This window comes from Dipteris shenzhenensis, chromosome 13, assembly GCF_047967505.1.
Source record: "Dipteris shenzhenensis isolate YYH24624 ecotype China chromosome 13, Dip_SZ_1.0, whole genome shotgun sequence".
NCBI lineage: Eukaryota > Viridiplantae > Streptophyta > Polypodiopsida > Gleicheniales > Dipteridaceae > Dipteris > Dipteris shenzhenensis.
In genome coordinates this window covers 28,009,319-28,026,130 of record NC_141608.1, presented here as the reverse complement: position 1 = coordinate 28,026,130, position 16,812 = coordinate 28,009,319, and the positions used below count along the sequence as shown (strand labels likewise).

General features: G+C 39.0%; 1 protein-coding gene across 2 annotated transcripts; it reads left to right on the top strand.

Annotated features, from left to right (window-relative positions):
* The first annotated feature begins 2,253 nt into the window (after positions 1–2,253).
* Positions 2,254–9,884, top strand: LOC147895243 (cytoplasmic 60S subunit biogenesis factor REI1 homolog 1-like). 2 transcript variants are annotated; one of them, XM_087383837.1, is made up of 5 exons: positions 2,254–2,436; positions 2,648–3,259; positions 7,969–8,129; positions 9,024–9,233; positions 9,405–9,884. In XM_087383837.1, exons 1-5 carry the CDS (start codon positions 2,332–2,334, stop codon positions 9,562–9,564), a joined length of 1,248 nt encoding a protein of 415 aa, XP_087239963.1. In that variant the 5' UTR covers positions 2,254–2,331; the 3' UTR covers positions 9,565–9,884. The 2 variants fall into 2 exon arrangements, with proteins under 2 accessions (XP_087239963.1, XP_087239964.1); XM_087383838.1 differs by having other exon boundaries at positions 9,397–9,558.
* The last annotated feature ends 6,928 nt before the right edge of the window (positions 9,885–16,812 follow it).

The following is a 16,812-nucleotide window of genomic DNA, read 5'->3' as shown; positions in this document are numbered from 1 at the left end:
AAATATAGCCTAACTAAGAAGTAAAAAATAAGGAGAACATGACCTATAGAAAGACTATTAGTGTGGGTAAGGGTTTAGCATGGAGTCTTGAAGTGCAAGTATTGGGAGAATCGATGAGCTTGTAATTTAAATAGCAACTTTGAAAAGTTTAAAAAAATAAAATTAAAATGATTTCAAAATTTGGATAGCTTAAATGGTTAGCACTTTGAGAGCTATGATAGATGTTTCAATATGTTGAGGATTTCATTCTTGGATTAACTTTTAGCAAGGGAGCCACAAAAGTTTCCAAAATGGCATGATCTCAAAAGTCTACATATAGGTAATAAAGGATTTCAATCTTTATTAATTTGCTAGAACTTTGTGCATTAAGAGTAAGATTCAAAGAAGGAGATCTTAGCTGATAGTCTCAAGGAACCCATGGTGGAGAAACAAAAAGCTAGTTGAACCATATAAGCCTTAGCCCTCTTGTTCTTTGTATTTTTGAATTCCATACTCAAGTTTAACTTGAATTTTGAGATAAGCAGATCGAGCTTAGCACATAGTTGACAAAACTATATTGATTTAGAAGAGGAGATGAGATTTTGTATGCAATTAACAAGGGATTGTGTGCAGGGGAAAAACATACTCTATTGAGATTTAGGAATGTAGATAGGGCAAGTGGCAGATTGGGAGTTGCAAATTTAGGGATCAATGGATACCATAAACTAGGGCATAATGCTAAGGTTGTGAGACTCCCATGCTTGGACTTAAGCTCAAGCATGGAAGCCTTAAACATGTAGAGTCTTAGACACCCATAACTAGGAGACATAGATTTCAAGTCAAAATTTATATGGAAGCAATTGGTCTTCCACGTTAGAAAGAGGATTCAAGATTTGGACCTAGAAATGAGGTCTCAAGGGACCCATAATCTACAAGTAAAGAATGCCTAGCGCACATAAGAGCTAGAACTCATGCTCTCTCTGTGTTATGAATCGCTTAATGCTAAAAGTAAAGAGAACTTTCCTATAGGAGGAGAACATGACCCTGACTCTAAACGTAAAGAGGACATTTCCTACAAGAGGAGAACGTGACCTCGACTCTAAAAGTAAAGAGAACATTTCCTATAGGAGAAGAACGTGACCTTCGACTCTAAAAGTAAAGAGAAGAAGGCCTGTATGAAGAGATACATATCAACATGGAGGTAAGCATAAGCAATGACATATGCTGAGCCCCTACATTATTCTTTTCAATTGGGAGTACCTATTAAAGAGTCAACTACATGTGTGTACATGCAACATAGAAGATTCATGTGTACAAATGCTCATGTTTAATGATTTAAGGATCTACAAGCTTAGGTAGAAGTATATTTGAGCAAAGATCCAAGGCCATTCTATGATGTAATAGAATACACTAACATGTGCATTTTGTGGCTTGGTGTATGCAATTCTTTGCCTAAAATGTTCAAGTTTCAACCTTTTACATGCATAGCATGGTTGGGAATAAAGCACAAAGATTGTAAGGTTGTTATGAGTATCATCAGAGATTACTTAGTTGGTTTTTGTGTGGTATTAAGGGGCACTAGCCACAAGTAGATACATAAGAACCTGCTTCGAAAGAATTGGACAATGTTTTTGTAATGTAGAACTCCTTTTGTTAGGATTGCCTCCATAGAGGCACTGCTATAGTGGAGGATTGAAACTCTCTTGTGAATTTCCATTTTTATTAAAAAGAGATAATAATTGTTTTTCAAATTGCCATTTACGGAGATCATGCTACAAATGTTAATAGGCCTTTCAAAAATCGTTTTCTTTCTCTTTTGCATCCAAAAACTCTTGCTTTACCACTATATTAGGAGGTAGTGCTTTACATGCACTTGTGCACTCATGTTTCTTTCTGCTTTTTGTCCCGAAAAAATTGTGCCCTATGAACTTGTAACCCATCGACCTAATTTCGGCCTATCGTGCTAATTGGAGAATTTCCCAGGTTTGTTGAAGCAGGCAACACCACGTGCTTTCGTTGTGTGCATGCAGGGGGAGTCACATGGCTGAGTGAGTAGCGACATGATGAGAGTGTGGATTTATCATCCTGTTGCTACTGGTGTAACAGAGTGGGATGGACACGTCATCAGGCGATGGCATGCATAAAGCGGGGAGCCATGTTGGGTGCTATGCAGACACGTAATCATGCTGACGTGTACAAGGGGAGCCACGTGAGCATGCTGACGGGGCAGAAAAGCCAAGGTATAGAGGAAGCTTTTCAATTACCTCTATAAAAGTTCCATCGTCCACAATCAAGTTCTGTTTTTCAAGCGTTCCTCCGACCTCCATAGCCCTGTTTCGAGTGCTCTCCACCATGCCCGCCTTATCCTGCAACGCTTGCAACGCTGAGTTTCCAGACGAAGCTTCTCAGAAGCTTCATTACCGTTCAGATTGGCACCAGTACAACCTTCGGCGGAAGGTCTCTCCTGCTTTTTCCAAGCTCTTGCACGAAATCACTCCTTGCATTATTTGCAAGCGCGTTCGTCTTTGCTACGTGATTGAAAGAAATCTATTCAATTGTAGGGGTCTGTCTGTTGCTTTAAGCAAAAATAATTCCGTTTTGCACGATTCTAAAGGTATTGTTATTATCTCTCAGATGTATTGTTCACTCTAACGTTATTGTCTCTCAGGTAGCGGGAGTTCCTGGTGTAAGCGAGGCTTTATTCGATCTGAGGCTCGAGGCTTTAGCCGCAGAGAAGAGAAAGCTAGATGGAGAGCAGTTGCTTTACAAATGCTCAGTTTGCGAGAAAGAATACCGAAGTAGCAAAGCACATGCCCAACATCTTCGTTCCAAGCTGCATATTCAGAAAGCTTCAGGCCTGCCAAACCCTTCTATTGAGGAGATTACAGTCACCAGACCTGCTCCAAGCAGGCCTTTACAGTTTGAGCGTGATCAAAAAGACTCTGGAAAGATTGTAACCGAATTAGATGACCATAGTGGAAGACAAGTCCAAGCGAACGCATTGGGAGACGAGGATAGTAGTGATGACTGGGAGGAAATTCAGGACGATGATATGAGTGATGGAAGCCATGACATCGATGGGAAACAAGACAATACTGTTGCATTGTCGGATGAAGATATGGATGTTTGGGACACTAGCCAGTGCTTCATCTGTGACTTGAGACCTGATGGAACCATAGAAGGCTGTTTGGAACATATGCACAAAGTGCATGGATTTTTTATTCCTGATGCAGAATATCTTAAGGACCCTCATGGATTGCTAAGCTACCTTGGCTTGAAGGTACGGTGTTTGCTTTTGCCTGCATTTATCTCTATTCTGAATAAAGAGCTTGATGATGTGAAGGTCCTAAATGGTATATGGTATTATGGATTTTATCTTTCTGTTATTTTCGAGGAGATTGGCATGAAAGTTTCCCATAAATTTTCCTACAGCAGCACACATTCCGAGTCTGCTATGTGCAGTTTCCTCAAAGATTTGATGGTATTGAGTTGCGTGATCTATATGCTAATCGCCTCACTATGTTTTTGATGTAAGTCCAACCAAACTTGATTTGTTGAGAGCGTTCAGTACACCGATCCACATTTGTGAAAAACTTATGGCTAAGGTGAGCAAGTAATCTGTGGTAGATAAACTTGAAAAGGAATGGGAATCAAGGTTGTTTTTACGTAGAACAGGATGCATATTTAGGAGGCAAGCACTCTAAGGGGTGGAAGCACCAACAAGTGATCTTAGGCTGCAAGACGCTGGTGTTGTGGACCTAGGAAAAAGACAAACCATAGCACAGAACTTCTAATGCCTCAGATACAAGCATGGCAGCATTGATTGATGTTGAAGAGGGAGAAGAAAGTAGAGCGTGTGTTTTAATCATAGTTACCAAGGAACGGGAACGTTCCGGGAAGGGGGAGCGGGAGCCGGAGCATCACTAAAGGCAATACTGAACTGACTTAAAACCAGGGCATCCTCATGTGCATCCTGCAAAGCAATAGCCTGAATAGAAATACCCGTCCTAGTGAAAGCACCCAACCAAGGGGAATCTGTAATAGGCATATCATATGTATCCATCCACTCCACAGGAATGGCTGCATTAGCCTGCTGAATCCTCCTTGCACTCCCTATGAGATGACCAATTGATAAAACTCTCTGATCCTGTGGAAGCTTTCTGAAAGCTTTCCAAAACCCCATAGTGGATGTAGGGCCCCTCTCCCATTTGGGCCATTGCATATAATACGAAGTGCCTAGTGGTCTGCCATGCTCATCAAAGTATGGTTTCCTTTCACATAATGGGCTGCCTGTCAATTTCTTCGCGAGAGGAGGGGGAACTCTCTGAACTGTACTTTTGAAGCTGTCCCAAGCTTTCAAAATGGCAGCCATAAGAGGTGAGGAGGGAGATTTGAGCTGGGCTGAAGAAAAGACCCATTGAGTGTTGTCCATCCAGTCTCCTCTTGAGGTGGGAGTACAGGATTGTATGTTGCGTATGAAAAACTCCTTCCACGGCTCCATTCTGGTATTCACATTGATTAAGCCTTCTCCTTTAGTACTAGCCTTTGTCATGGCTGAGTTTGCCCTTCACCTCTGGAGTGCCGACAAAAACTCAGTACGAAGACTTTGTATAAATGGATGCTCAAGTCTGTGTGGGTGTGTGGATTTGTATGTGTGAGGGCATATTTTTATACTATGGTCTACACCCACTGTTGGGCGCTGATGAGGTCAATGGGGATGCTCGTTGGGGAGAGACTAAAATGAAAATGTTTAGACTTCACAAGCAGTTGTAGCTTGAATGAAGAGATTTTGGACTACCTTTTGATTAGCCTTCTCCTTTAGTGCTAGCCTTCATCATGGCTGAGTCTGCCCTTCACCTCCGGAGTGCCGACAGAAACTCAGTACGAAGACTTTGTATAAATGGATGCTCATGTATGTGTGGGTGTGTGGATTTGTATGTGTGAGAGCATATTTTTATACTATGGTCTACACCCACTGTTGGGCGTTGATGACGTCATTGGGGATGTCATAGTAGCTAGTCCCTGCTATGCATGATGGAGTTTATGGTTTTCAACCTTGTGAGTGACTATCATGAGATTGAAACTGCACTATGTTGTGTTTTTAGAGGATGAGTTTGGGAATGTTCCTGGATTCATCTAGGTATAAGTCCCTCCTATGCGTGATGGAGTTTATGGTTTTCAATCTTATGAATGACTATCGTGAGATTGAAACTGCACTATGTTGTGTTTTTAGAGGATGAGTTTGGGAATGTTCTTGGATTCATCTAGGTATATTCACATTGATCAAGCTCACAATTTTCTTGAACGGCAAGAAAAACGCCATGAGAATCGTCCTCATGTTGATCATCATGTTGAACGTAATTATGTGATCGTGATCGGTTGGACCTATCTCCACGAGGCTGATCTCATTGCTTTTTTTGGCATTTTGATTCCTGATGTACAGGAACTGAGGAACTGAAATTTCCTAGTCTTGGTGTATTTGCATTGATGTTCATGCTGCCAAAGTTATTGTTAGATTGATGGTTCCTCTTGGCATTACCTCTTCCATGGTTGTGCCATGTATATGTTAGTCTTTTCTAATGCTCGGAAAATCTTTTATAAAAATTCCGTTGATTGCTTGAGTGTTGTTGACCTCTTGATTGCTGAATATAGCCGCTAGCATATCCTCGACCTTTTTGGGCATTAAATTGGCCTTTTTTTCTCTGTAGACTGTTGCAAAAGCTTTGTTCATGATCTTTGCTATCATTGGATCCTCTTCGCGCATTTCTTCTTGCATTAGCATATTAGTCATTATCTTAAAAGTTGGGGGATATTCCTTGTTTGCCTAATCCTTTTTAAGACAATTCACACCAACCTTGTGTTGTGAATTTGGTGATCAATAGCCTCTAACTGGTTTGCTAGATCCTTTAACCTTAGCAAAAAACATGGACTTAGTTTGGATGAACCTTACTTTAGTTTGTTTTCAAGCAAAGGAACTTTTGGCAACCGGATTCTTTTTGTCACGAATAATAGATATGATTTCATCTTTTACATTGACCTTGATAATGTATAAAGCTTAAGCAGCTTTCTCATCCCATTTTGTCTCATCATCAATATCTTTTGTTGGTCAAGGACTTGTGCAATCGACAATGCTCCAAAGCTTCTTGAGACCAACAATATTTTCCATTTTGAACTTCCAAATGCTGAAATTATTGTCATCTAACTTGTTCTTGTAATCAAGAAAAGATGATGTTATCATGCTTCAACATACTGTCGAGAAAACTGCAATCCTTTGAATAGTGGTATTTCTTTTGCTGAAAAATGACTCAAAATGGCCAGCGGAAGAATGCAATATCAAGTACTAGATAGGGAATTTCAGTTTCTGGAAACAAACTGATACCGGTACCACCTTGCCACCTCAACAAAAAGGTCTTGGTAAATCAGCACTCCAATCAAGTTTGTATGATAGGTTTTGGTGGTGTTTAGCCACCGGTGCAACATGGCATTATTGATGACATGGACTGCCATACATCACCGCTTTGTGCACTGCTTTGCCATGTCAACAGGCTGCTCGGTGCTGGCTATCGCTGCTTCCAAGTCCCTCTGGGACAGTTACTGTGTTTATGCGGTCTTCTGCTGTCTCTACATGCAGCTTCAGCTGCTGCTGACTCACGGTCTGCCTACCTCTACGTGGCTGTCTTATCTGACCTCCCATTGCCATGTAGATGCACGGACTCCACTGTCTGGACACTGTATTGCTGCTCTGCCTTCTGCTGAGGGATACTTTCTGCTGTATTTCTCTGGAGGCAGTTTACAGCTGGTCTTTACATGTGGGACATGCACATTTCTACGACTCTTTTGTACGCACTGCCCCTAATGCAGTGTACATCCTCAACAGGTCAAAGGTTCACACTGACCAGGTCAACGTCAATATTGATTTAAAAGTCAATACACAGGTTTGGTATTTTGACAAAAAAGTCATTTCTGCAATGCCGATTGTTGCTGCTGCTGTTCGAGAGCTGCATATTGTTGGTATAGGTACATGATGCTGCTCTAGATCTGCCTCCTGGTTGTTTTGCAGCGCTTGTGGCTGCCTTAGATCTGCAGGCTGTTGTCGATAGATGGTTATGGGCATAGTTTTTTCCATATGTTACCATACGCATACGGCATACGGGTACGGAAGTATGATTGGAGTATGGATCAGCCCTTGGGTCTGAATCATGCGTGACCTTAATGTTTAAAAAAAAAAAAACAGCAAAATATACATTGTACACATTGAATGGACAGAGAGCTACAAAATTTCAACTTCAAACTTGAAACAAACATCAAACATCAAACTTTTATTAATTTTAAAGATAAGAAACTGATAAAGAAACCTTTTCATAAAGGACTGGGAACCCTGTTTTTTCTCCCAAAAAAGGCAAGTATTTAGCCAGACCATATGCGTATGGAATTATTATTTCATACGTGTGGTTCAGCCAACCATACGAGTACGGAATCAACTATGGTTATGGGCCTATAGATGCCTGTGACGGGGTTTTTATTACCCATTTTACTGTGTTGGGTACTCCCAGCACATGGAACAAGTGTAACAATGGTTTCTTTGGGCCTTTAAGTTGGAGTGCTTGTTAGCTGGTTCATTAATGTGTGTTTCTATCCTTATACTGTTCTTTTTTCTTATTTAAGTGTAACGATGGCTTCTTTTGGCGTTCAAATGGTGTCCTTATTAGCTGCCCATTAATTTGTGCTTCCAGCCTTCGTAATGCTCATTTTTTCGTAATGTCACGTTGATCTATCCATGCAAAGGCAAACCAGCCTTGTCATTTAATATTGGAAATGCATTGAAAACAATGACAGTATCCTCAAATGGCAGTATCTTTAAAATTGTGACCCATGCTAGTATAATAGGCTAAGAGTGCATTTAAATACCCCAACTGTTCACATTTCAGTATATCAAATGAGCATATTGAAGTACCAGAGTTGCTGACTACGAACAGCCTTGACATACAGGTTACAAAGGATTTCAGATGCCTCTACTGTGATGATCGAAAAGGTTTTCAGAGCTTGGAGGCAGTCAGAAAACATATGATCTCCAAATGCCATTGCAAACTACAATTTGGAGAAGAGGGTATAGAAGAGGAGGTGGAGGAATTCTACGATTTTAGCAGCAGGTAATTGTTTAAATGAATGGACTTTTGCAGTACTATATTGGCTTCATTCAATTGTCATCATCTTAGCATTTGGAAACTCCTGGCATGAACACCTACAGCCTTTACAAAGGGCACAAACTGGAAAGCACAGAGAGGGGGGAAGGCTATGCTGGGTCATCATATGCTGCGTCATTATCTTAATTTGGCGAGCATCATCTGGAGTACTTTGTATTATCCTTGCTTTAAAGTACAGCAGTTTTATGCATGCCACGATGCTGCTTGCCACAATTTTACCTTACTTTGGTATTCCTTTCTCAACGGCAGCAGGAAGCTTGCTGCACTGCTTTAAAGTTGAACTCTCTGAGATACATGGGAACAGGGATAAGAGAGAATGCATCTGCTTTTTCTTTCATGGTTCCATATTTCTTGGTTCAGTTAAGACCATGCGGTCCTGCTGCCAATTTTCTCCTTCAAACTAACTCCTCCAGTGCATGCTTTACCCCATGACATCAACCATATTGCAACCCATCATGAGATTTGTAAAATTTCCAAGTGTTGTTATGGTTAGCATGTTCGTAGTGTAGCACATGTACCTTCAAAATTCCTATCAGGTCCTCCTTTCAACTTTTATCAAGATCCTATGTTGGTCTCCTCGCCCCTTTTGTGGTGATGGATTTTTTGGAATTCTTAACCTTCCCCTTTCTTACTTGGGCTAATGTTGTTAACTTTTTCCACTTTCTGCTCAAGAGTGATGGTGAAAATGCGTCTCTTCGCCGTTGCTCGCCGTAGAGAATGAATCAGCTGCTTTTCTGGCGTTGCATTTACAATCTCAGAATGTTCAATGTTCAATTGCATAATTTGTTTGAAGAAGTTGTTTTATGTTCTTAATCATGTATTGCCTGCTGGCTTTAACAGCTACCTAAGCGAAGATGCCTCACAGATCGTGTCGGTGGATGGAATTCTTACTGCCCCTGTGTCTTTGAGTGCTGGTGGCTCTGAATTAGTTCTCAGGGATAATCATCATGTCAAAATTCTAGGGTCTCGTGAGTTTTTGAGATATTACAAGCAACGACCGCGACCTGCCGATAAGCGTGATGGTATTACTGTCAATGCTCTGGTGGCAAGGTAATGCATAAGCCCGGTTTTCAATTTTTAGGTTGTGACGAAATGGAAGTTTGCTGGCTTTTGATACAGTGAAGGCACATAAGTAAAGCTTATGACCTTTGATAATGTGTTTCTACATGAAGGACATGCCATCTGCTAAGTTGTTTACAATGGTGAAATTTAGTGTTACAGATACCGAAGTCTAGGATTGGCAACCAAGCAATCGCCGAACAGGATCAGTAGTATCAAACAAACAAAGAAGCTTCCTCATTTCCGAGCAGATGTTATGCGCACGAAGTTGGCAATCAAAAATAATGTTTTGAATAATCTTCCAAAGAACGTTCCATATTAACCCCCTGCTGTCATCAATGGGCATGGTGGTTGGTACTTGGCCATCATATATTACTAGCTTCCTCTATGTTGTTATAAATATGCAGCTGTAAGACATACCCATGCTAATTTTTCCTCATGACAGCTTTCCATAGTTGGTCCCGGGCATTGAGCGCTGGGAATGCACTATTTGTGGGAAACCTATTGTTTTATTTGGCTGGCTGGTTAAGGTTGCATCTTAAGAACAATGATCTTTTGTGTGAGCCTCAAAAGCATGGAGTTTACTTTTCTGAAAATGTCGAGGTTTGAGTTGTGAAGGCATTGCTGCTTACATTTCCCTTCTTGTGCTCAGTATCAATGCGGATTTGAACCCTTTAAAGGTAACTGAAATCAACTTGATCTTGTAATGTGACATTTCGATTTTGCTGCCTAACATCGGTTTCCATCATCATCATCATCATCGTTATTATTTTGTGTGGGTGTATTTTGGGAGAGTGTGGGGGGATTTGGGTTGTGTTTGGGTGAGAAGGAATTAGCTCAAGCTTGTCTTTCTATGTGTCGAAGTTTCTAGTGCACCCCCTCTCCTTTGAGTTCATCAATTGTCACTCTACATGTTTGTCATTTGGCATATTGTTGCTTCATTTATGAACGTGGTGGGCCGTGGTCAACGATCCCATCACAGCTCCATATCATTAAGTGATTACTTACCTTGACATTTCGTCGATCAAGTCAAACTTAGTTAGTGGGACATTCAGTCTTTAAGGACATTCATTCATGTTCGCCCAAATATTTAGAAAGCCAACTCAAGGCCGATTGACTCCCTTTTCCCAGAAAATGTAGGTATCTGTCAACCATCAAATTGAAGGCAAGTCAACCATCAAATTGAAGGCAAGTTCAAATGTCACTTAGTAGTTGCCATTTTGAAGTTGTTTTACATTCAATTTGAGCATAGTTGTCACCTATAAGTTGCAACAACCAAAGTATGATTTGAACAGCCAATCAAACATTGTGGGTATTGCTTCAAGTAGTAGCATGTATGAATCCAATGGCATCAAGTGGACAAAATCAATTTTGTGGCACAAAGCAATGCACTAATGGTGAATAGACAAAAGCCTATTTTAAGGCATTGCATTGTAAAAGGAAAATGTGCTTGAAGGCCAACAATCATTGTGAGGTAAAGGGACATCGAGAGGTTCGATACATAGCTAGGAGGAGCCAATCTTCAAAATAATATTTGTCTATGTTGAAATAACAAAGGACCAATAACAACAATGAGCATATTTATTCCACGGAGGACCATAAACCAAAGGTGCAATGAAGATGAACCTTGTCAAGCATGTTGTTCGGGTTATTATTGACAATGCCAAGAATTATCAAAAGGATGAAAAATTAATGAATCACAAATATCATACTATTTGGGTATCATTGTGCTCATGCCATCGCCTTGACCTTCTCCTTGAAGACTGGTACAGAACCCTAAGATGCACGCCTACAAAATGGATGTGGATGAAGGTCACAAAGTGGTGTTATATTTCCTTAACCACAAAAGATTATTGGGTATATTCAAGAAACATCAGCTTATAAATAACCCACTAGAGTTTTTGAAGCCCAATGAAACACAATTCGGTACTGAATACATAATGATGGAGCCTCTTCTCAAGCTAGGACTTCTAATCAAAATGTTATTTAGCTTACAAGTAGTAGAATGGATCACAAAGCCATGTTCAAGTGGAGCGCATGTAGAATTCAATAAGTTGAAGATGGTTTGTAACAATCCTGGCTTATGGAAGAAAATACTAGATGCAGTAAGCAATGAGATGAGAATGAAACCCATCTGGTTCACAATCTGCAAGCTGAATGTGAAACGGCCAAGCATGGGGAGTGGTATATGGCTTGGTGGACTAGCAAGAGGGATGTTTTGAAGGAAAATTCAAGGCCTAGTGAAGGTGTCTATAGTTTGACTTGCCATATATATTAGATCCTTCATGGTGGGAATACTGCAGAAAATGGTACAAAATTTAAAATAACTGCCCAAAACTCTCTTCACTATGTTGATCATATATATTAGATCCTTCATGGTGGGAATACCGCATGGAGATGGATGTTATCTATGCAGTCTTGGCATGATCTTATTCGATGCTTTTTTAAGAACAAAAATGAATATGCCTCTGCGATTAAAGAACTATCTATCTTTTGGAATAGGAAAGGATTGTTTGCATATCCCAAAATTAAGAAATTAGTGAAAGAGAGGCTGGCATGGAGATGGTGGGAAGTGTGTGGACTATTAACACCTTGTCTGCAAGCCCTAGACATGAAAGTATTGTCACAACCTTGTAGGTCCCTTGCAATGATGCTCCCATGCTTACACATCTTGAACCAAATTCTAGCAATTTTGATGAAGAGGAAACGATGTGATGTACATTGCTATGTGGTCATTTAGCAATGTTTTGTCAAATATAATGTGCTACTATGCAATGTGTGAGAAATGCTGATATGCTATGAGTTTTTAGTTGAAAATTTCATGTTGCATTGTGTCGACATTGCCAGTGACATGTTGCAATGCAGGGTTCCTTTTCATTTTAACACATGAAAGCACTTTACAATTATACACAGTATATATGCTATAATGAAATATTTTATTCATTTGCAATTATTAGAGTATACATGTCTTGTATGTCCTAGCAATGCATTTTTCATTTTAACATGTCAAAGCACTCTGCAATTATACATACTGACCACACAATTGTATAAAATGCAATTCTAATCATTGTTGGCTTCCAGTCGATGGCCCATTTTTGCGATCAAAAAAGATGTGCCAAAGACTAGGCAAAAAATGGAGGAAAAAAAACATTGTAACATATTTAGATCTTTAGATCGCATGCTAATTGCCACATGAACAATTGCAACGTGTTGAATTGTTCAACAAGACATAGCATAGCAGGATGATGACAATGATGGTACCAAGGATAGCAACTAAGTTGGCCAACATGGTAAAATTGAATCTAAAATGCACTGACTTTCAAAACTTAATGATGGAATGATACAACACAAGTCAAACTTTGAAAACACAATACACGTCTAATTTGGGAATTTATTATGATTTTTCATAATATTACAATTGCAAAAAACTTAACCCACTACTAGCAAAATTCATATTACTTAATACAATGGATGATGTCCTTCGCAGCCATCATTACTCACATGCACAAGGATAAGACACAAAGTCCACAGGAACGTTCTACATAAACCTATATAACATTTTTTGAAAGCATAATGGGAGGAAGTTGCTATGTGGCTTCTTTGAATGCATTGGATCTCAAAAAGATAATGTGCATTCCCTTCATAGCTCTGCTTTTGTAAAATTTGATGGGCCATCATCTATTGGTGACATCGCCCTTCTCTTAAACTTATTTTGTGTCTTCATTGGAGACAATAATTTTCACACACTCCCACTTCTAGCCCTATGGATCATGGTAGGGACTAGCAATGGCACTTGCATGTGCCTCTTGTTCCCTTGTTGGTTACAAGGTAGCATTAGCCACATCCTTTAGTTGTTTCATGGCTCCCTTGGCACGAGCATGTTGACCTTGTGCCTCATATGTAGCTTGTCTTGATGGTTGTGAGGAATATGCCATATTGACAAAGATCTTACTAAAATCTAATAACAATGCCAATAATGAATGAGCCACATGGTGTTCAATAACTTTTACACGCTCCCACGTCTAGCCTTATGGATCAAGGTAGGGACTAGTAATGGCACTTGCGTGTGGCTCCTATCTCCTTGTTGGTTGCAAGGTAGCCTTAGCCAGATCAATTATTTGTTTTATGGCTCCCTTGGCACAAGCATGTTGGCCATGTACCTTGTATGCAGCTCGTATTGATGGTTGTGAGGAAGATATCATACAAACAAAGACCATACTAAAATCTAATAGCAATGCCAATAATGAATGAGCCACATGGTGTTAAAATATTAAACCTTACGATACATCTCCAAATGTGCATGTGAAAAGAGTCTCAGTATTGCATAGAGAAAGAACAACTTGAATATTTGATTATGGATGTAGCATGTTGAATATGTAGAACCCCAAAAATACTCTAGATGCAACTAGTAGAAGAGTTCTTTTATACATCTTTGTGGTACATGGGACTATGGAATCAAATATATATATATATAGATTCATAGACTTAAATCTTTATGGTTTAATTGATGTAGAGTGACTAGTAGTGAGGATAATACTCGAGCACTATGTGTAAACCCTACGTATCACATGCATTTAAGTCCTAATTTTTAAACCAATTATCTATGAAGATTGTATGATTAAAAGAAACCCTTTTTCTATACAAATTTATACATTTTTAATTTTTTTTTTCATGATACCCCTTTGTAATCACATTTTTGTTAAAGACGTGATTTAAAAATATCCTTCCCCTAAATATGGGCGAGAGCCATATATTTTCGACGTGAATTTGATAGAAGGTATACTAGTGGTTTCTCCTTCAGAGTTGGCTCAACAAACTTGTCATGATAGAGGCAAGAAGCAGCCAATAGTAACTTTGTCATGTCCTAAAGCGAAATACAAAGGATCTACCAGGGTGTTGCTTATGAATTAGTATGGTCTAGAAGGTCATTTTTTGAATGTGATATTTTATTAGGTGATCCTACTACACAAATCCAACAACATGAGTAGTATTCAATTCGAACAAAACTCAATATTTCATGCTACCAAATCAAGCTCGTATATTGAAGTGCATTCTCACTTGATTTGTGAGAAATTCTTCAGTGATCTTGTCCATGTTTTACAAACTATAGATATCTTTCCCAAAATAGTATCCCTTGGCAAACTCAAAGGCTTCTGATAATAGCTTGAATTTCTTTAGAACGATCTACAATTTAAGAGGGGGAAGGAATAGTTAAGTTGTATAAAGTTGTACACACTCTTTCCATTGTAGTCTTGGAGCCATTTTGCACTCTATGAATTCTTTTTTATTTTTATTTTCTATCACCTTTGTTACCATAATGCATCTTGTTCAAACTTAAAATTTTTTCTTTTGTAAAGCACTCTCTCTTTATCCAATGGAATTTCACAATGGTGTAAATTGTACCATAGAGATATGGTTCATGGGACAAAGCTTAGCCCCAACCCAAACCCTAGCCTAATTTCTAAAGGGTAAACATGTATTTGTATTCTAGTTTAGACATTCGAATACAAAATAGTATATAGTATTGTATGTGTTCTCATTATTCTCTCACCCTTTCCATCTTCTTCTTCTACACACAACCCTCATGGATTCAATATACACATAGTCTCTAGACGAAATTTGGAATTACAAGGAAAATGTGCGAATGATTCTAAGAGGGTCCAATCTCTATCATGCATTTGTAAAGTCCTTGAGCATTACATTAGAGGAGTTGAAGTAATATGGTCCATAACATAGCAGAACCAAGATCAAGAAAAGAAACCAAAACACTTATCCAAAGCATGTAAAGAAATTCAAGGTTCAATTTCCTCATTCCTAGCCACCTAAGTCTCCTATCGATATGCCTCTCAAAGAAATTTATCGAGGCTATAGGAAGAAGAAACATCACTCAATCCAGTCATGTTCTTGAAGGGCCTGACATAGCCTTGCTGACAAAGAGACTCTACTTGAAGGATCTAATTTGATTAGAAATAAAGAGGACCAAAACCATTAGGAAGAGGATGAAGGAAAGGTCATGATAGGCCGAGGATAGTCCCTAGGGTAAGCTTAGTAGTACATCAACCAAAAGGGTCAAAAGGAAACTTAGCTCATAACCAAGGAACATTGCTAAGGGTGTTTAATTAATAAAACATATTGCCATTGCAATGTCCACCTCACTTGGTACTCCAAGTCCCTAACAAAACAAACATATGCAATGTGTGTAAAGAGCTAATCTCTCTTATTCAAAAAATTACACTCTCAATATAGGAGAGAAATAGAAGAGCACATCAAATTATTCATTTATTCTTACCATTAGCCAAGAAGATATGGATAGCATAATCAACATTAATAGTCAGCCCATCAAAGTTTATCTCAGCCAATAGCAATTCAAAAGGCCTTTTAATCTCACCCACAATACACAAAGTATACAAATAGGCCAAAAGATGCACACATTCGAAAGTATATCAATGTTTGTACCCAATCACAAAACCATGTGTGACACTCTTCTACTTCAAGATATCTAGGATGAAACATGCAAGGGGGTCTCTACTAATGACCAATATGCATGGGCATCGTTCAACTTCATTAAAGATCGTGCCATGTGTCTAATGACTAGGGATACAATCTAACATTTTGTGACTTGCATGACAAAAAGTAATGCGTGTATATCTATACATGTAACACGTGTATAGGTATACATTTTGCAACTTCATGACAAAAAGTAACACGTGTATATCTATACATGTTGTGGCCAACTCTTGCATGTGTGTATTTGTCTCTTTATTTCTTTGTGAGTTTTTGCCATGCACAAGGGTCGGTGGCTGGGCCATTGTTTGCTTGGGTGTAGCCATTTTTGGTAAGGTTCAGGGACTTTTATGTATATATGTATCTTACATGACCCATAACTTATGCATTGCTCAACAGAATTCGACAAACTTTGTCTTCAAGTTGTAGTACACATTCCAAACTTGAACATGAGAGCAAAAAATTATGGAATAAGGATTTGAAACGAGACCGTTAGAGCATTACAAGTGCTATGTTGCATGTGAAGCATGCATCCTGAAGACTAGGATATAGCAATTTATGCAAAAACATCAAATTTTGTTCGATACATACATGCAACCAAGTAATCATTCAAAATTACACTATGTGAGCTTCTCCTCAACCCAAGGACACACCTAAATGAGAACATTAGGCATGGGTTAATGGGCCTCCAATGTTGTGCTAAAGTGATGCATACCCATTTGAGAACATGCTCCATAACTTTTTTTTGATTTGTTGAAAACCAAAACGGATTCAAAATTTGGAATCCAAACTAGTGGGACTATTGCATGGTGGTCTTCAAACATTGATAGTTGTTGGTATTGGTATCTAGATTCACCCTGAAATGGAAGAAGTTGGAAATGTGCAATTTGTGCATGTGAAAATATATTTTAATAAATCCAACACTATTTACAATTTTATAATTTTGAATTGTTTATTTTTCCATGCACTTTCTTGCTATATGGCTCATAAGCATGCCAAAGGACATTGCATTTAATAATACACCGCATCAAACCCAATAGCATTCCCTTTGGCCTATTTGTGTTTT

Excerpts from the sequence above, each read along its gene's own strand:
- LOC147895243 (XM_087383837.1), top strand. The coding sequence starts at position 2,332 with ATGCCCGCCTTATCCTGCAACGCTTGCAACGCTGAGTTTCCAGACGAA. Across the intron at positions 2,437-2,647 it reads AGTACAACCTTCGGCGGAAG|GTAGCGGGAGTTCCTGGTGT; the intron begins GTCTCTCCTGCT and ends ATTGTCTCTCAG. Across the intron at positions 8,130-9,023 it reads TTCTACGATTTTAGCAGCAG|CTACCTAAGCGAAGATGCCT; the intron begins GTAATTGTTTAA and ends TGGCTTTAACAG.